Source organism: Schistosoma haematobium, chromosome 7 (assembly GCF_000699445.3).
Source record: "Schistosoma haematobium chromosome 7, whole genome shotgun sequence".
In the NCBI taxonomy this organism is placed as follows: Eukaryota; Metazoa; Platyhelminthes; class Trematoda; order Strigeidida; family Schistosomatidae; genus Schistosoma; species Schistosoma haematobium.
Genome location: NC_067202.1, coordinates 8,124,741 through 8,145,859, shown reverse-complemented (window position 1 = coordinate 8,145,859; position 21,119 = coordinate 8,124,741). Strand labels below are relative to the sequence as shown.

At 39.4% G+C, this 21,119-nt stretch overlaps 1 protein-coding gene across 2 annotated transcripts in view; it reads left to right on the top strand.

Moving 5' to 3' along the window:
* The first annotated feature begins 2,965 nt into the window (after positions 1–2,965).
* Positions 2,966–21,119, top strand: part of TSEN2 (tRNA-splicing endonuclease subunit Sen2) — a 68,191-nt gene continuing 50,037 nt past the window's right edge. Inside the window, exons 1-6 of one of the 2 annotated variants that reach the window (XM_051217914.1) lie at positions 2,966–3,248; positions 4,660–4,737; positions 6,566–6,610; positions 12,687–12,798; positions 14,162–14,464; positions 19,139–19,377. In XM_051217914.1, coding sequence (XP_051064349.1) covers positions 4,704–4,737; positions 6,566–6,610; positions 12,687–12,798; positions 14,162–14,464; positions 19,139–19,377 — 733 coding nt within the window. In that variant the 5' untranslated portion in view covers positions 2,966–3,248; positions 4,660–4,703. Of the gene's footprint in view, positions 3,249–4,659; positions 4,738–6,565; positions 6,611–10,803; positions 12,799–14,161; positions 14,465–19,138; positions 19,378–21,119 lie in introns of those variants that run through there. The other variant, XM_051217913.1, reaches the window with a different exon arrangement.

Below are 21,119 nucleotides of genomic sequence, written 5' to 3'. Positions count from 1 at the left end.
ACACACCATTTCGGCTGATTTTTGCCGCGTCCACCATTGTTGGCCTTTTCTTAGTGTTACATGCAGAATGTAACTCTCCACAGTAATAAACGCTCGGTTTCAAAGATCATGTGGTTGGGAATCAATACCACTACAACAGAATCATGATGGTGTTGCTTCAATAAAGATGGCACACTATATTTCATTGAAGGAACATATCGGTCCTCCATCAGGCACTAAGGCTTAAAGGGATGTGAGAATGCAGGTGGTACTAGGCCTAACGAACACAGGGTTTAACCAAATGATGCTAATTGGAGAACTCAACACTCCGTTCCTAAGTCTCAGAAAGCAGAGTATAATACACTGCGATTTTGTTCTCAGCTTGTCATACGCCCTAAAAGTATCAGACTAAGTGAACAAGGTGACGCTATGAGATAGGGATGAGGAAAAACAACTCTAAATTAGACTACTTATTAACAAAAGATCAGCTTCTTATAGGAGACGTCCGTGTCGTGATCGAATAAGGAATAGTAGCACCGCATAGTCATAATTGACGTGATCTGAAACGAAGAAATTCAAATTAACGGGAACGGTCTCTACTTTTCATCCACCGGGACAGACTGTACAGCTATTCCGGGGCAGCCTACACTGTCCGTATGGCCACAAGATTGGTTATTTAAAAGTGAATGACTACCGGAAGGCAATGAAGTATATCATTCATGAAGCTATCACGAGCAACGTACCTTGAGCAAATACACTCTTGGAAGGAGAAGATAATGTGTTAAGCGGAACACAAAACGCCGGCTGTAATCTAAAAAACGGCCTGGTACAAATGGAAAGTCCCCCTAATGGATTCTGAACGTAGCTATCACATGACACTGAGGAACAAGCACTACATCAAGATTTGAAACAGTATCAATTTTTTTCAGGCCAAGCTAGCAGCCAAAATACAATCTAACCCTTAATGTCTTCACAGACTTCTAAGACCTACAAACAGGGAGACCTTTCCTGTTAAAGAACTAAACAGTGACTTAACCAACTTCCCCAACTAACTAAACTGGTGGATTACAAGGGCAGAACACTCCTCAACTCTAGTGTCATTTGATTGCCTGGCCAAAGTATCCCATTTTAGCACTAAAGAGACCGGGAAGTTTACCAGACTGTGACAACGTCCTCCGTATGATCGTGGAACAGTCTGTGGGACCCATTGGCACACTGCTATGTGACCTGCTCAGCCACTCGCCTCTGTCACACCAACTGTCAGGTGATTGGAAACAGACTACTCTCACTAATATTGAAGCTTGAGGTATAAAAGATCCAGCCTGTTGCAGACCGATGATATTAATCCCAAAGCTGTCGAAGGTAATGGAAGAAATGATCAACGAACAAATGACGGAATATGTGGACAAAAACAACATTCCCAACGGAGACCAGCATAGGTTTAAGAAAGACAGATTCTGTGCGTTCAACCTCATTATAGCATGGGACGGCTGGACGGCCTACTGGCACTAAAATATACAGGTCTACATAATACTACTTGACTTTCCGAAAGCCTTCCTCACTTTCTCCACCTGGTGAAGGTTGCGAAGATGAATTTTACTGTTCCAGTTTTACGTTGGTTCCAGAACAACCTACTGGATAGGTTTTTTTGTACATTGGCATCAGGATTTTGACAGTGACAGTCTTAGATCCACTTATTTCTCTGATCTTTTAAGATGGTCTGTTAGATAAGGTTAGATTGACGAAAATGCTCTATGCAAACTATGCAAATATCTGGATGTTCATAAAAGGCGAATTGGATTCACTTGAGCTTCAAAAGGGCCTTACAACAATTGAGGAATGAGCAATGAACAATAGATTAGAACTTAACCTGTCTGGATGTTATATCATGAACATTCTAACTCATCGGACACAAAGCATTTATGGCCTCCATGGAAATTCGCTCCCGATTGTCTCCTCAGTAAGCGGCCTCTAGCTTGTAGTCACAGAAAGCTTAAACACCAGCTCAGAAAACACAGGGAATGCAGATAAAGAAACGGAACCCCCCTCTTTATGAGAAAATGACTAAGCACAATCACCACAGAGTTGTTCCTAACATCTTGTAACATACAGCTCCACCTTGAAGTCTGCAATATTTTCGCACTTCCGCTCTTCAAAAGAGACATAAATCTCTTAGATCACGCACATGGACGGGCAGTCGGGTGGGTGATATGTCTCGGAAGTAAAACGTATACGTCTGTACGGAAATATTGTGCCGCCTTCACCCATTTGTTGAATGCGTATAGGTTTGAAAATCTCTCTCCATTTTCGTTTATCGCTCCAGGTCCGTATCGTCCCACAATATCTTCATATCCGGTGTTGTCTATCCCGACTTTGGCGTTAAGATCTCCTATCAGAATGGTGAGGTTCTTTCTTGGGCCCTTGGCTATGATAAATTTTCGCCTCTCATAGAACCGATCTTTGCCATCGTCAATGCTATCATCAGTGAATGCATAACACTGGATAACATTCATTGTGATCTCCTTCTTCTTTGTTTTGAATGATGCTTTGATGATTCTGGATCCGTGAGATTGTCATCCTACAAGTGCATTCCATGCCTCTTTGGTCAGCATCAGAGCAACTCCCTGAGTGTGTGGATCATTTTTCTCTTCGTGATAGGAATACAGAAGCATCCCTTCTGGATCTATCTTTTTCTATCGAGCTTCGGTCCAACGTGTTCCACTGATTTCGGGAATTAGTTGTATCTCCTAATTTCTGTAGCACCTGTGTTGGTCCTACCGGTCTTTCACATTGTGCGGAGTTTCATGTACCCATAAAAATTTTCGCCCCAGTTTTTAGAAAGGGCATCGGCCTGATGATTTGCGGAGAATCTCGTCTTTAAGCCTGAGGCGTCATAATTCTTTCTTAAACTCTAAAAGCAGAGTTTAAATGATCTGATTTGTTTGATCTGGTTGGCGTTTTTTAGAAAGATTTTTTCTGCGGGATGGGGTTGCGGAATTCTTTTTCACCCCCCCGAACCCTGGCTTAGGACCGGTAGCAACTCGTGAAGATCTACAGGCAGAGTTAAAGACTCCAACACTTCAGATTATCCTCTTTGTGCTGTGTGAGAAGAAGTGACCTGATAATGGTACAGAACATTCCAAGCACACCGCGACTCTCCAATATGGAGCATCCTAAGAGAGTAAAACAATTGGTTTATGTAAGTCCGTGGCCGAGGAATTGGATACCGGATTGTGGTAGCGGTCATTTTAAGCTTTGGCGTTGCGATGGTTTGTTCTCAGTTTGTATCATGGATAGTTAATTGAATTGTGGCTAAACTTACTTTTTGTATCGTTAATTGTTCACTTATAACTTTTTATTTAATCGTTATCCTACTTATAATTATCACGGATTCCGACTTATTTGCTCAATCTATTTCTTTCTATTGATCCCATCTACTTGGCGTTTTTTTATAGACTAGAAGTGACTTTTTTCTGTATCCTGATGGTACTACAATAATAAAAGTCAATTTCATTTTATATCCTCGTGATCGCTGTCTGCATAAAACTGGAAAATGTTTTAACGTTTTCCCTACTGAAATACTCCAGTTTTGGAAAACTTCCAGATGTCTTCCAAATTTTTATTTCTCAGATCTTCGTCCTATTTTGTGTTGATCTCGTAGTAATGGTATTAATTGCACACCAGTCGTTGCCAAATTTAATAACTGATAATCTTGGTACAATCACTTATTAGGTGTCTTGATGATGCTCAAAGTTAAACCCACGAATTTGCATCGGGTAACTGTACTGCATCAAGATTTGTCTTAAAATAACATCTGTCACACGTAAAGTTCATCTTTCTGCGTTACGCTTGTCAGTTTTTGGTTCTTTCGCCCCTAAATTAATTTCGAAAGAATACGGTAGCTCATGCTAGATTGTATTCGTTCAAGTTGATACATTCTAAAGTGACGTTATCAAAAAAGTAAACAGTGTTACCAAAGCTAGAAAAAACCATTAGGGGAAGTGTGGCTAGTTGATCGGTCAATTAGTTGTTTTTTATTCAAAATAAGGGTTGATGTAGACACACCCTAGTTTTTTTTAACATCACCAAACTCTAGCCAGTGAGTTGATAGCATTTCATATAGGTCTGGCAAACATTTAATAAATTGAAGGAATAACTTAGTACATTCATCTAACATTTTGTAAGGGTCGAAAAACCAGTCATGGACATCGTTGGAACTGACACTAGTATGCTTCGATCCAGTTTGATACACTACATAACACATCAATAGAGAAAATCAACATGATAAAATATGGAGTAGAATCAATATTAATTGCAGTGAACAAATGATGAGAGAACGAAAAGTTCATTTCTTTTCAGTTAACATAGGGCATCCTTCTAGGCAGCAGTTTATTGTATATGATATGTGTCTCAGTTATCTCAATGTGTTTCTCAACATGTTCAGTGATTTATTTCCTCTGTTTAAATTCACATGTTTGATATTTCATCACTGTTGGCTTTTAAATAAATAAATAAGACAAGCGAATTTTAGGTCTTACAAGATGTCTTTTTTGATCATATATAAATTATAGAGTTCCTTTTTGCGAGAGTGCCTAAATGGAAACTGAATTTTTTTGACAGTTTTCTGTTCTTTTTTGAAGCTGTGCTGTATCTCATAAGCACCTTTTTTCTACTTCGTAGGATGACTCTCACAACTTTTTACTGGACTAGTTTAGCTGTCAAAGATGATGAATATTCCTAAAAAAGTCAATATAATTGGTAATTACTAACTTAAATATTGTTCATTCTACTTGTTGTTGTCAAATCTTTTTAACTGGTATTTTCACACGGTAATTCAATTCTCTGTGTTAAATATGTGGTGATTTTTGCAATTTTGCAAATTTAATATAAAACTATGTTACCCACCGTGTTATTGTATTTTAAACTGATTGTCTTGGAAGTGTTTCTTCATAAACCATTTTGTATTCAGTGATATGTTTCGAACCATCATAGAAAGATGTCTGGATACACGGAGCTATTATCACATTTTTTGAGTTTGTGTGAAGTTTTATACTGTTGGTTGCCTGTTCATAGCCTGTAAACTTTATGATTTCATTTTCCTCGCTGCCAAAGTGAACAATTTCATTGTTGTTCTATAGTCTGCATTGGTATTGGAAATAATTAAATTTATCTGATAAAATACTATATTTTATATAGTTTGTCACCATTCAGAAATTTCTGAACTAGTATTTCGAAAAATTTATTGACATCATAGTTGGAAGTTCGGCTTATTACTTGTAGGAATTATCAGTGGTTTATTCATTTATTCATAGTTACGTTTTATTTAACATTAATTTTGTGCGTGATAACAAATTCTACGAGTCTCGTGTAGCTCGTTTTGTACGTTCACGTTTCCATTCAATAATCAGTTGGTAGTGGCCAGTCTTTCCCTCCTAGTATTTGCTCAGTGTAAATACCATCAGCTGTTCGGTTGACTGAATGAAGTAAATTCTGTAACTAACGATTTGTTTGATCAGTCACCTCATTCAGGAGTTCGTGTAAGGTTTTATCAGTCAAATGATCAAACATTGGAACCACAATAACTCATGTTTTCCAAAAAAAAATTCTGTAATTCTTATTTGAGCTAGTCTCTAACTGTACGTCAACATGACAATTAAGACAATAGTTATCTACAAAATCATTGGTCACACTTTAGCTGTGTGTAAGCACTCGCCTTGTAACCAATATAAAGATGGATTATTTCACTTTTTCTACATCACTTACCGATAAATGTCACCGATGAATGAACATGAATGATTTTTAGACAGTTTCTGAAGTTGTGTTTACTTATTTTTATTGTTGTGCCCATAGTTTGGGTGGTAAACCTACGAAAGTGGTTCGTAATAGATGGTTACAACGCCTGCCCTCACCCAAACATTTTCATTAAGAAATGGGCACATCAATTTACACATGATGAGTTGAAGAAATATTGTGGCAAAGTATCTAGTATGAAGGTATGAAGGTTGAATGCTGGCGTAACAACGGGGTTCTTGACTCGGTATCCAAATGCAAATTTTCATACTCAAATTTAAGTCGCTTCTTTATGTGACTACTAGTGATACTATCCAAGACAAGGCAATGTAAAAGAGATTAAGCCATTGACACAAACACCTTCGCTAACAATAAGAATGCGATACTATCCACTCAAGCATTAAACTGTAACCATAATTTTCTATACTGGGACAATTGCAATCTCTGTTCAGTGGTGAATAAAACTCATTTAGGTTGGTTTACTAGTCTACGACTTACATCTTCCTATAACATCTCGAGGGACAAGAGAAATGTAAGTGACGTTTGGCACTGAATACTAAGACTCCCTCACATATACCCCTATTTCTTATATTTACATAGTGAATGGAGATCAGAATAACGGTCTAACCATTAAAATCATGGAGCAGATTCAGTTTTTATCTGTATACTTCAGGTTATTTTCATAAATTAGGTTCTAGGCTTTTTCTACTCAAAGCTTGGATGTAAATTCACTAGTGTTTATGTATTACTCCACACTTCTTGTTAATCAGTGAACTTGTTTACATTTGTTTTGTAGTACAGCGTGGGGAGAATTTGGAATACACTTCGTCACTTAAAAAAGGTATGTTTGGATATGTTGTTAGTGAATACATTTGTCTGACCGGATAAAAAGATACAATTATTACTACGTAATTAAAGAATCGATTGTGACGACAAATGTTTTGCATGAATGATAACCTGTTAGCTTAAACACTCAGCTTTGAATTAATAGACTACAGGTTCAAACCTCATTTAGTCTTCTATTTAAACAACTGAGTAGCATCGTTTAGTTGTGATCGAAAACTTGAGTAATAGACTTATACTTGGCAAATGAGCTGGTAATAATTAAATAATTTGAAACTGAGATTTCATCAATTAGCATATTCTTTTATATGACTCGACTTCAGTGTTATGTTTTAAAGTTCAAGACGTTTAATGCTATTTAAAGTTTTTTCATTATTTTTGAAAAACATATCACATGAACAATAGCATTATATTCACAATGACTAAAATCCCTTAGTCCAATAACCTAAATTGTATACTCGATTGTTTCTAGAATAATTACTTCTGATAAGCAGCTGTTGCCTATATTGTCTTCCTATATGTAGTATGTCTGGTATAGAATGATAAGTAGTATCGCACTTGTCAGTTAATGTGTTATAGACAGTCAAGTGCTCGTGTTAAGTCCTAGTGATTTTGTACTCACTTTTATGGCCCACTGATATGACTCCAATTTGATTGACCGATGTTAACCAACTATACATATCATCACCCGATCGAAGCTGCTACCTTGACGCGGTGGTCGGGCTTGCCTATCGTGATGACCCAACCGAGCTATATTGGCTGGAACATATGTTCCTGCAGGTTCTACCATGCCAGGCAGGTCGATTGGTGAACGGTAAGACTAAAAGCAGCAACTCAAGGTCTGAGGGCGAAGTCGTACTGCTGACTGTAGAGGGGTGTGACAGCAGTAAGGTGTTTCCCTCGGACATCCAGCATGACAGCGATACTGGCTTCCCACAAGGAGGGGTTGGGTTAGAAAAGGTCGACCCTAAAAATGTCACACCTCACCTTACCTCACGGATTTCCGTCTCCGGCGGTAAGGCCCTTTGAAGAACGGAGCTAACACGTCAAAAACCTTCCACAAAAAGGCCGTGCGCGACCGGCCTCAAGCAGTTGTCCCTTGGGCTCTGCGGTCACGCTCCCAGGTCGTCAAGACCAACACTAATCCAATTTCCTTTTCAGGTTCCTCAAGAAATACCCTTCCACGGTGTGGGCAGCCGGGAAGTGATATCAGCCCTCATACCCGTGGCAGCACAAGAGACCAAGGTGGTCACATTCAAATCTTTCCTACACCTTCTAATACCTCTCTTATCTCCCCGACTAACCCTCCTCACGTCTCTTTATCACCTCGCACCGCTAGGACAAACGATTCGAGTACGTGGAACGCCATTCCTGGTCTCCTGAAACCACGCTCTAAACTACACGTAGGAGCTTTTAACGTACGAACACTTTGCCAAATAGGACAGCAGGCTTCCTTAGCTAAAACTTTAGAATCTCGCGCCATCGATGTGTGCTGCGTCTCCGAAACGCGCATACAGGATCCAAGTAGCGTCATTCATTTGACCTCACCATGCCAAAATAAAGAACCGACTCGATTTACGCTTAGTGTATCTGGAAGCCCTGATTCTGCTTCCCGTGGCCTCGCCGGCGTAGGTATAGCATTGAGTCCTAGGGCAGAACTAGCTCTCTTAGAGTGGATCCCAGTAGACAGTCGTTTGTGAGCTGTCCGACTGAACGGAACAGTAAGAATCCGGAAAGATAGGGACACTCGTCGTTGCCTCTTCGTCGTCTCTGCCTATTCTCCCACTGACTGCAGCTCAGATGATGTAAAAGATGAGTTTTACAGAAAGCTTTCGGACCTTCTCCGAAAAGCTAAGCGCTCGGATGTAGTAATAGTGGCCGGTGACTTTAATGCTCAAGTAAGTAAACTAAGCGATAGGGAAAGACACCTAGGTGGATCTTATGGTGTCGTGGCTCAAATAACAGATAATGGCGACCGTCTGTTGCAGCTATGCTCAGATAACCGCCTGTTCCTTGCAAATACTAACTTTAAACATAAGGAAAAACATCTTTTAACATGGAGACCCCTAATTCGTCCCAACGTTGGACCCAAATAGATCACATCGCTATCAGCCACCGATGGAGGGGCTCGATAGAAGACTGTCGCTCATTCTGGAGCACATGCCTAGATTCAGATCATGCTCTAGTGCGAGCGCGTATTTGCTTGCGTCTTACTGGACGTAGGAAAGACGCTGCAAGGAAACCTCTTAGGGGCCTACTTAATGATAGTCAAGCTGAGAGTATATTTCAGGAACAACTAGGAAAACAGTTAGGCAGCCATGTATGTGATGCCCACCCCGATGCAGCATGGAATGATATCCGAAAAGCTGTGGAAACAGCAGTGGTATCTGCTAGTAAGGTAAACCAGAAGGTTAGGGAGCAACACTGGATCTCAGCAGCATCTATCTCACTGATAGATGCTCGGAAACTCATTCCACCTGGCTCTGAACATAATGAAGAGCGGAGTCAGCTTAAGCGCAAGCTGACAAGAAGTCTACGCAATGATCGCGAACAGTGGTGGGTGGCGAAAGCAAGAGAGATGGAAAAGGCAGCGGCAATAGGTAATAGCAGACAATTGTTCAGACTCGTTAAGGAAACCGGAATTAGGAACCCGACCGTTAGCGAAACAATCTCAGAGAAAGATGGACATATTATTCATTCTCAATCCAGGAGATTGGATCGATGGGCAGAACACTTTAGGGATCAGTTCAACTGGCCTTCAGCCACACTTCGGTTTCCCACGATCTCTAGTCAACCTGAATGGCAAGTTAATGTAGGTCCTCCGTCCCTTTACGAAGTTGAAAAAGCCATAGGAAATCTGAAGCCAGGGAGAGCAGCAGGCCCTGACAGGTTTACTCCTGAGATTTTTAAGGATGGTGGTCCAGTATTAGCAATGAGATTAACCGAGGTCTTAGGTAGAATTTGGGAACTGGACGTAATCCCATCTGACTGGTCTCAATCACTGATTGTGCCAGTCTATAAGAAAGGACAAAAGTCCTCTTGTGACAATCACAGAGGAATCAGTTTGACTAATATAGTGTCTAAAATATTAGCTTCAATAATACTTCGACGCCTAACTAAGGCTCGTGAAGAGCAGACTAGAGAAAATCAGGCTGGTTTTCGACCTGGACGTGGTTGTATAGACCAGATATTCACACTACGTCAGGTTCTAGAACACAGACACACATTCAGACGCCCCACAATGGTAGTATTTCTCGACCTTAAGGCAGCATTCGGCTCTGTTGATCGTGAGGTTCTATGGCAGTGTTTGTCACTGAAAGGAGTACCAAAGAAGTACATTAACCTTATAAAGGCTCTCTACTCGAACACAACTGTTAGAGTGAGAGCTTATGGCGAACTGTCATCAGAATTGATTACCTCAAGTGGTGTTCGTCAGGGCTGTCCACTCTCCCCATTCTTGTTCAACTTTGTGGTCGACGTACTTTTAGAAATAACACTCTCCTCATCTAAATTTCCAGGGGTTGAACTTCTACCGGGAGGTTCACTTGTTGACTTAGAATATGCAGATGACAGTTTTATTTGGTGAAGACGCTGACAAAATGCAGAGTCTTCTGACCACTCTAAGCAACAATGCAAGCATGTTCGGGATGCGATTCTCTCCCTCGAAATGCAAAATGTTGCTTCAGGATCGGGTTACATCGACACCCGAACTAGTGATAGGGAGTGAAGTAATTGAGCGTGTCGACCGCTTCACTTATCTTGGAAGTCTCATCAGCCCTTGTGGTCTGGTGTGTGACGAAATCTCAGCACGGATACAGAAGGCTCGACTAGCTTTTGCCAACTTGCGTCATTTATGGCGTAGGCGAGATATCCGTCTATCAACCAAAGGACGGGTTTACTGCGCAGCAGTTCGTTCCGTCCTACTTTATGGCAGTGAAACATGGCCGGTAAGAGTAGAGGATATCCGTAGGCTACTGGTATTTGATCATAGGTGTCTTCGAAACATTGCTCGTATATCATGGGACCATCGAGTAAGTAACACAGTTGTTAGGAAACGGGTACTAGGTAAGGATGGCAAATCAATTGATGACGTAGTGAAACTTCATCAGTTGAGATGGCTGGGACACGTGTTACGTATGCCCAACGACCGACTGCCTCGACGTGCGATGTTCAGTGGTATAGGAATAGGTTGGAAGAAAGCTAGGGGCGGCCAGACCAAAACATGGCACAAGTCCATGAAGTCACTGACAAGTAGACTGAGCCATGTTGGTAGGTGTAGACTACCTGGTTGGGGACCGCGAGATGATAGCAACCGATGGTTAGAGACCCTGAATGACATGGCTCAAAATCGTTTGCAATGGCGCAGGTGCACCCACTCTCTGTGTTCTCCCAAATTCTAATCTTCTGAATCCTTCATGTCCGTTTTTTTCCTCTTTCCAAATTTATTTCACTGTATTATATTCTTTAAATAACATCTCCAAACCCTAATCTTACCGATTACTGCTTATACTCTTATTACCTCTACCACTATGGGATTTGAATCGACAACTGCATCTCTGTGCTAATGTGGTGTGGCAACTCGAACTGATGTACGTACGTACGAAGTTCTACGTTGTTACTGACTGACTGACTGACATATCATCAACCCTCGTATATAATTATTGACCTAATTCGCGTTAGAGAATAACGGAATAAAATAAGTCGAATATGATCATGAATTTTGGATATGTATATATCATCCAGACAGACTGTCTATCAGAATACTTTTTACAAGTGACCATCTTAACTTTGAACCTTAATACTGTGCTTACACCATTAAAATCACTAGAGCTTACACTCAAGTATTTCTGAAATGTGAATCGATTTGGATCTTCACATCAATTAGGTATAAAGTCAAGTCGGTAGTCCGATTTGGATTTTGTATGTTTATTCTAGAGGCGCAGAAAATATCCTAGATAAAGGATTCCTCGATACCTTAGGTACCATTGTGGTGTGTTACTGGTGTCGACGGATATAAGTAGTATGTATCACCAATCGAAAGTGAAATGCCTGACGACACTAGGTTAAAAAGATCGAATAAAAGAGAACGAGAACAGAGAATGATTGGTGTGGAAACGAATGCACAATGAAGTCTGAGACGACTGATTGACATTTTGTAAATGAAATATTTACTGTATGATTCTCAGATTTTACCAAGATATTCTGTAATTTTGCATTTAAATACATTCGGTTGTCCTCACTTGTGTTCTCGTTCACTACACCATGACCGAAAGTCAGTGACATTGACGCAGATGGACTCAATATTTAACTTCCCCTAAATCGTAAGCCTATTATTATTATCATCACATACTTCTCATTCTTCGAACCTTATTTGCCCTTTTGAAACTAGGCTTCTTGTTTTTCTAGTTTTCTGCCCCTGTTCATATTTTATATTATTCCCCGTTCTGCTTTCTATATGGCTAGTTTCCTATCACTGTGCTAATGTGGAGTTTGGCAGCTTAAATAAATAAACGGTAGCCTTAGGTACTTCCTTTTAATTTCTGTTTGAGATTGTTATAAATCAGACTAATTTCTCCCTAAGTACCGATCTCTGTTTTGCAGCTAATACAAAATAAATATTATTGTGATATACTCCAGAACCCAAATAGTGGGGGCTTTATCACTGAATTGTTAATGACTCACGTTGTTAACGCATTATAAAAATAATTAGCCTACTAGTAATGTAACAGTTTGAAAAAATATCTAGTTACTGGTTATATGATCACCAGTTGGTAACAAGGAGATTGTTAGTTTGAAAAGATTGTTGCATTTCTAATAAGTTGACGTAAAACATTTATCGTAATACATATGTTATGCATTTAAACCTACATGTGATCCTTTAACAACATCATCTGACTTTTCATCTGTCATTATCGTCGTCATCATCATCACAATAAAGGCTTATTGTTATTATCATTAATATTTCTTGAGCCAATTTTTGATTATCAAATTTTACCTTTGCATTGTATGATAATAATTTTGCAGTTTTACAATATACACTTATTATTATCCAATGTAATATTGCTTCAAAATAGCCTCTAAAAGTCGTCGATGGCGCGTTATATTTTTGGGTGGAGCGGTTAAATTAGCCTCAGAGTATGTTGATGCAGAAGATGGTCGTCCAATATGGGATTGTGAAGTAACATTGTAAGTGAAATTCTAAAGTAATAAATATTACAATTCTTATGTAATCACCTTTTTAAAATCTTTATCTAATTAATTTAGTGGTTTTTCAAAGATATCCCCAACAAATTTGTTAGACTGTTAAATGTTGAATTGTGTGTGTATATGTTCAAAAAGAATTCACTTCCCAACTGCTTTAATAATCAAAGTTATATAAACTATGAAATGATAGTCGATAAGTTTTGCATTTGGCATAGAACTGTGAAATAATTGTCCAACAGAATTCGTATCACTGGTCTTGATTTAAAAGGAGAAAACGTATATGATTGCGACTCTTTTACTATTCACCTTGTTAATTTCATCTCGTGCTAGTGTGATATGGTAACTTGGGTTAACACACGTTTGTTTCTGGCTTTATTTTACTTATGAATGACGGTTTAGTCAGTTGGCTTGTGTAAAAATTGATATCCTCTACTTCTTGTTCTTTGTTATTAGGACAGTACTTTCATTTTTCATCCTTTAACATTGGAATTTTAATGTAGTTTGATTCAGAGTCCATACTGTTGTAAGGGTAAATATATTTTTTTTGAAATAAACGACTTAGTAGGCACTCAACATTGTTATTACTTCTTTGGTTTTAACTGATCTAACTAAGCTAAGGGTTCTCAGTTCACTATCCTAGTCATTTTTCGGCGCCGTTCACTTAAGACGTTTCTTTCAATTCTAAAAGTAGGCTCATGTCCATCAAACTTATGTGCGACCAAACATATCATCGGTCCTGATCATCATAGTTTTCTTCGTCATTATATGTGAAAGTAACGTGCTTTTCGTGAATAAAACCCGAAAAGAGGGATTTCAAGGGGATTTTTAACACTTAGTTACGTGTTACATACTCTGTATCATACCGTAGCTAAATGTGCCATACTAGGTTTATTGTGATTAAGCTATAGAATCTGAGAATGTTTTGTTGGACAAGATATTGAAAACATAATCCTATGCAGGTTACGTGAAGTAAGTGCTACGTCAGTAGGCTCCTGAAAATGTTAGATTCCGGTAATTTAAGATACTAAGTACTATATTCTCGGAGATCATAGGTCACGTGACGATTGTTTAGCAGTTTACCCTTTTTTCGAAATTGTCTTATGAAATAGTTATTCTAGTGTGTATAAACGTAATGAATGAAATTTCAGCAAGTTTAAGCTACACAGAAATCAGTTATTTCGCATATACGTAAGCTGTAAGTATGGTATATATTTACAAAGGATGTAACAAGGTACAATTTTTAATGATGAGATTGTCGTTCTGTTTTTGTAGACAAGTAGTAAATGGTGTATTATTGTACGTTAATATCTCTTTTCATGCTTTTGTGTTGTCTTTTCTTAAATAGAGATTTGATTAGTCCATCAGATCCAGTTACTTTACTTGTTGTCGATGGAGATAATCATCATATCGGTCAAGTTGATATCCCCTTAAATCAAGTTCCCCAAACTGGCAATCCAAATTTCGACTTATCACGGTTATGTTATTCTGATTTAAAAGCGAAGCGAAAAAATTCTAATGCACATGGACGTTTAGTTTATTGGATTTGGGCTATTGACTATTGGCCTCCAGGAACTCAAGCTAATACTGTACACCATTCTAAATCATTACGTGGTTCACTTACAAATCTTAGTTCGAAAATACGTTCAAAGTAAGATATGTGTTCTGTTTATTAATTATTTACTCCAACTATCATTATAGATATTTGTCTGCGTTAGACTGAATGAAAATATGAAGAGTAATAATAGTTGAGCTTCATCTATTTAACTGTCAAGTATGATTTACTCATTATTATGTACAATTATTGTAAAATGTATACGTGTGTGATATTAATTGCTTATTATTAAAAAAACATCGAACGACTTATTAGTTTCTATGCTCATTGGATAGTGTGAACAAGCTGTATTTTAGTCGAAGGGGTACCACATATCACGAATTGATCGAAGTTGTAATTTGTCGTATGGGCCCCAATCTGCTGGTTAAACATCCTCTTCAAAACCAGAAGGTTCTAGGTTCAGTCCCGATGGGGATCGTATGTGCACACTTCTGATGAGCCATATATTAGGACGAAATGTCTATCCAAACGCTCTCTCTTTCTTTATTGGCACCCCAAGTGATATGAACGTTTAACGACAGTTACCATATTTGTTTATACTATATATATATATATCGTTTTGAGTTTATTAGGCCTAGGAATTTCTACCGATAAAACGAAGAAAATATTAAGTATACATTATTTTTATTCAACTAGTATTCACTTTGGACATCTGTGTTTGTTAGCTTGCTACTAGGTGATGTATTATTATTTATTTATTTATTTATTTGAGCACATAAATATTGATACAAAAGGGCACCAAATACATATGCGCCACACAAAACAATGAGAATTTGAAGAGAAGAAGGAAAAAAAGTAAGGAGCGTAGAAGAAAACAACGTACAGATTAGTGTATGATAGTGTAATAACAATAATGGGGGAAACGAAAAGGTACAATCAGAAGAAACCTTTCAGTTAAGGAAGACACAACCACTTTTTTTATGAAGAAAGTAAAAGAAGGTTACAGCAGGATCGCCACTGGCTTTTATTCTGAGCCATATCTGATAACGTCTCTAGCCACTGTGTCACACCATCTCTATGACCCCAACCAGGGAGTCGTGAAGGACCAACAGAAGCCAGCCCTTCTCAGCTTTCTTTCATGCCACGACACCATGTCATACACCGACCACCTCTCCGCTTCTTCCAGCCAGTCCCAGAGTCGGCAAATAATGCACGACGTGGAATTCTCTGGGACGACATTCGGAGAACATGTCCAAGCCACCGAAGTCGGTGTTTCAAGATGGTGACACCAATTTCATTATCGTCTCTGTGCCCGAACACATGATGCCGAACCTCTGCCTTACTAACATGGTGTTGCCACTGAATGTCAGCAATCCTTCGGAGACAGCGATGATCGAACCACAGAGAGTCGTCTAACATCCTCAACTTGGAGATGCCAGGTTTCACAAGCATAGAGCAAAACTGCTCTCACCGACACGTTGTAGATCCGACCTTTTACAGCCAGACTAACATCACGAAGGCGCCAAAGATGGCCCAGATTGGCATAAGCCGCTCTGGCTTTCACTATACGTGCATTGATCTCATCACTCACACCACCATCAGCACTTATGCTGCTACCCAGATACACGAACTTCTCGACTATTTCTATCTGCTCACCATCCAGGGTGAGTACAGGATTACGATCCTGCCAGTCTTGTAGAAGTACTTTGCATTTCGAAGGTGCAAAGCACATACCATACCTACGGACACTGATTGCCAACTGATTAAGTGCGGATTGCATGCCTTGGGCATTATCGCACAGTAAGACAATATCGTCCGCATACTCAAGGTCGAGAAGTCTTTCTCCAGGCAACAGATCCACACCACCATTACTTACATCCATCAGAGCTGTTTCCAGAATGTCATCAATGGCAAAGTTGAAGAGTAATGGTGAGATTGGGCAACCCTGTCTAACCCAACTGCTCGAATAGAACAATGGAGAGGGGTGGTTGTATTCCCTCACACTGTCTGAGGGGGGCCTTTAGGACGTTAATAAACTTCTCAGGCACACCCTTCTTCAATAGACAATCCCAGAGAACAGTCCTATCCAACGAATCGAAGGCAGCCCTGATGTCAAGAAACACTACGATTGTTGGCCTTTGATAAGTATGGCGGTGTTCTAACATTTGGCGGAGGGTGAATATATGATCAATACATCCTCGACCATAACGAAAACCAGCCTGCTCCTCGCGAGTCAATCTTTCTCGGGTTTTGAACAATCTACGAAGTATGACGGAAGCCAATAGCTTGGACGCAATCGGAAGTAGACTTATCCCCCGATAGTTGTTACAGGAACGACGTGAACCCTTTTTAAAGATAGGGACAACTATCGACTCATTCCATGACGTTGGTACACTCTCTAGTTCCCAGGCCTTTGTAAACAACACAGTCAGTCCCTTAGTCAGAAAGTCACCATCATCTTTAAAAAGAGCCGGAGGTAAGTCATCTGGGCCCGGTGATTTGTAACGCTTCAAGAGTTGGAGTTCCTTGCGGACTTCTGCCTCATTTGGTGGATCAGTCGTCGCCGGCCATGGAGGGCAGGACAATCTGACCGATGTTGCCGGAGCAGCAGGCCAGTTGAACTGCCCTTCGAAGAATTCTGCCCATCGTCCAAGACGTCGATGGATGTTGATGATTGGCATCCCATCATCCTCGCAGATTGTTTCGCTCACACCAGACTTCTTGCTGCCAGTGGCTCGGGCGAGTTGGAAGAGCTTCCGGTAGTTAGTAGATGCAGCTGCTGCTTCCAACTCATTAGCACGCTCCGACCACCAGGCTTCTCGGTTCTTTACGCAAGCTTTTCTCAATTTCATTACGTAACATCCTTCATATGTGGTCAAACTCACGGTCACCCTGAGTAGACCGACGGGCTTCAATGAGTTTTAAGGAGCCTGAAGTAACCCAGTGCTTATAAGCGGGACGTTTCGCGAACCCACAAGTGACTTTACTCGCTATTTTCATGGCGTCATGCAATTGCAACCAATGCTCATCTATACGTTTCGGTGGAATGGTAGCTAGCCTAGAAACTAGCTCGATTCGATACTTACTAGCAACTGAAGTTGCAACCAGCTTGCTAACATCAATCCGTTGGTGGCGGTCACTTTGTTGTCCACTGAAAAGTAAGGTAAGATTGGCGCAGACCAAGGCATAGTCAGAGTCCAGATAGGTACTCGGAAAGGAGCGGCAGTATTGTACACAACCACGCCAGCGGTAGCTGATCGCGATGTGATCAATCTGAGTCCAGGCTTGAGATGCAGAGGGAGGGCACCAGGTGGCACATCGGCGATGACTGTGCCGGAAGTTAGTGCTAGCCAGAAATAGGTTGTGGCTTGTGCACAGTTGCAGTAGACGGTCCCCGTTATCTGACCTGCGACCAACGAGTCCCCATCGGCCACCTAAACGACTCTCTTTTGTGCCTAGACACCCGACCTGAGCATTCAAGTCTCCGGCTAGTACTACAATATCTGTCGAACGCACTTTCTGGAGAAGAACAGATAACTGGTGGTAAAACTCATCCTTGATTGCATCCGGGCTGCAATCTGTCGGGGCATAGGCGGAGATGACGAAAAGACATCGTTTCTCACGCCGATTTCTTCTCACTTTGATGGAACTTTCTAATCTAACAGCACATAACCGACTGTTAATGGGGATCCAATCGACTAGCGCTGCCTCAGCTCTAGCGCTTAGTGCGACACCAACGCCAGCAAGACCAGACGAAGATGCCACAGGGTCCCCGGATAAGCGCACGTAAAACAAGCTTTTCGAAGCGACAGATGTAGAGCGAATTTGTAGTACTTCACCAGAGTCTTGAATACGGGTCTCGGATAGACAACAAACATCAATATTAAGACTTTCCAAAGACATAGCCAGCCCTATCTGTTGTCTGACCTGCATAAGTGTGCGAACGTTGAAGGCAGCCAGTTTGAATGGTGCACGTGGTTTCAGAAAAACTGCTTCAGTATTCTTATTAGGTGGTAACATACAATTTTCAGTCAGGCAGTGACTCGAGAACGTTAGATAGAGCCGAATTTCCATAGGCGAGCTGCTGTATAAGTCGAAAAATAAGGATAGATAGAGTGGGAATAAAAGAGAGTGAATAAATGACATAGTAAATAATAATAATAATGTGAATCATTTGATTGTTAATCGTAGCAAGAAGAGTACTTTCCATAAATATAGACAGTTCATCATAACTGTGTGTGGGCTGTGATACTACTCGGATGCCTAGACCAAAACAGGTGGTTGTCTTAGGGGGAAGGGCCACACCCCGAGCCTTTAACCTAAAGGTCTAACCCACAAAGCAGTGGAGCATCGTGAGGAAATGCAGTCCCATGGTAGCCGGTGACCAAAAATTGGTTCATACGCTACTTGTTCCCGCAGGATACTGGAGCCCATGTGCACCATTGGATGTATTATTATGATGAGTTCATCAAGATTAATTTAATTTTTAGGTGGTATTTGGCGCAAATTGATAACAGTTTTGATACTGTTGTAAACTAGAGAGTACTGAATTTGTGTTTTGTTGTATTATGAAATTTATTGACAGTTCTCAGTCCTTACACTGTTAATAATTGAGCTCAGGACTTTAACGTCTTGTGCGCTGCCTTTAGACGACTGCTGAGTAAAAATCCAGTATTTTTATTTACTATTATCGTATTTTCATTTTTTCGGATAACAATATAGAATGATATTGTTTAACTCTAGTTTACTATAATTTTCTTTATTAATTAGATCTAAGCATAGATCCAAAAATGATAATGATTACACTAATGGTTATCAAAAAAGGGAAATTAATGGTTCATCTGCTACTTTACAAGTACCCGGTATGTCATATAATCCATTTGAAAATGATGGTACTGTAAGTGAATTCAGTGGACCGATGGGTTTACCACCAATGTATCAATCACATTCAAATAGTCCATATGCTCAATCAGAATTTGGTGGATCACTTGCAGGCAGTATAAAATCATGTAAGAAATTGCTTATTGTTAGAAAATATTTTTTGTTTATAAATCAATGTATAAATGTATGGTAGTTTATTTGAAATATATCTTAATTAGTTAACAAGTACTTCGTGTTATATGGTAAATATTTTTCTTCAGTTTATGAGGAGGATTTTACTTGTTCTTTGTTGTGTTCTTAGGGTTCAATAGTTTAATTATAAAGTTTGTAGACAACATTATCAGGATATACTTTAGGATTGGATAAATTAGATTTTTTCCACAGCTCATTTTGTGGATAAAAAATTCTTCTAGATTATCGTCAATAATTGTTTTGTCACTGTCTGAAGGTAATTAACAAAAAGTCCCTAGATCTAGATTTTGTCGTAAATAGTACTCAGCACAACATGTTCTTCATGAGATTTCTGAGCATGTTTCACCCAGCGTTATATAAATACCTTTTCCTTACGATTTATTCAGGCTACAATTGAGCTTCTGTAGAACTAAGATACGTTTTTCCATTAAGCATTCACTGAACACACTAACCAGCGTTGTTTTATGTAATTTTCAGTATTAATCGAATACAATCGATCAGCTTTTTGATAATTACTCAATGACCTGAGTGTCAAGTTTCCAAAATACTCTCTTGTCTTTGTGTAGAGAGAACAGCTAACAAGTTTTTTTTGGCAAATTTTTCATTTCGTGAATAATTATTTCATATACTCTTGATTTATACACCAATCTCAAGTTCGTTAAACTAATTATTGTTTTGTGTGTGTGTGTGTGTAAACTGAAATTTGGATATACATATCGTTATTTTGTTTCTGTGTAGTAGCCCAAGCAATATTCTATTTAATTTGTTTCGTGTATTTAAAATAAAAAGTATGTTCATCAGTACGTTTTCAAAAATGTTTTTTCTCGCAGGCAAATGAAATGAATTTTAGACATTTCCTTTATCTGCGTTTTTTGCCACACCCTGTTTTAACATAAATTCAGTCTTTGTACTTTAATCTCAATTAATATGGCATATATATATAATTGAGATTATAAACCTACCGAAGTCAAAGAACCATTGAGAACCAGAAAGCACTGGAAAACTATTTCGTCATAGTATGGGACTTCTCAAGAGTTCGCATCTTTAACCCCATCGGTGTTCGTAACCGGGACTGCCATCTCACGTGGCGAACGCGTGACGTTTAGAACACTAACTTCGCATCCAGTCATTTGAGGAATATTACTCAACCGTATTTATGCATGTGTTCGTTGACAAATTGATTGTTTCTATTTTATTGTGTAAATGTACATTTCATCAGTATTCTGTTGGTTTTATAGTGATCTCCCTATATGATGATTAGATAGTTTAAATTACTGGAAACTGCCACTTCATTAGTTGTCAGTATTTGTAATCCATTGATTACAAACATTGAGGTGAATATTTACTATAACTAGTCAAGTGATTCACCTGGGAAGTTGTATAAGCCAGAGTTTCATCAACTAAATGCATCCGCCCACCTAAAAAGTTAAGAGCGATACATTATTTAGTGGTTAAAGCACATGAACGATTTGGTCATAGATTCTAATTTCGCTCCACTTTGGTTTGGGAAGCTGGTTAGTATCACTAGCTCGTGTACGAGCATTGTAGCTGATACATGTACATTCAGTTGACGGGTCCCAAATAGGTCGAAATGTGGTTCCAACCTTAGCCAAAATGTGTGACTGAAAGCCGAGAAAGTAAACCTGTGCTCAGTAAATGAGTTTAGTTTTCAAGACCT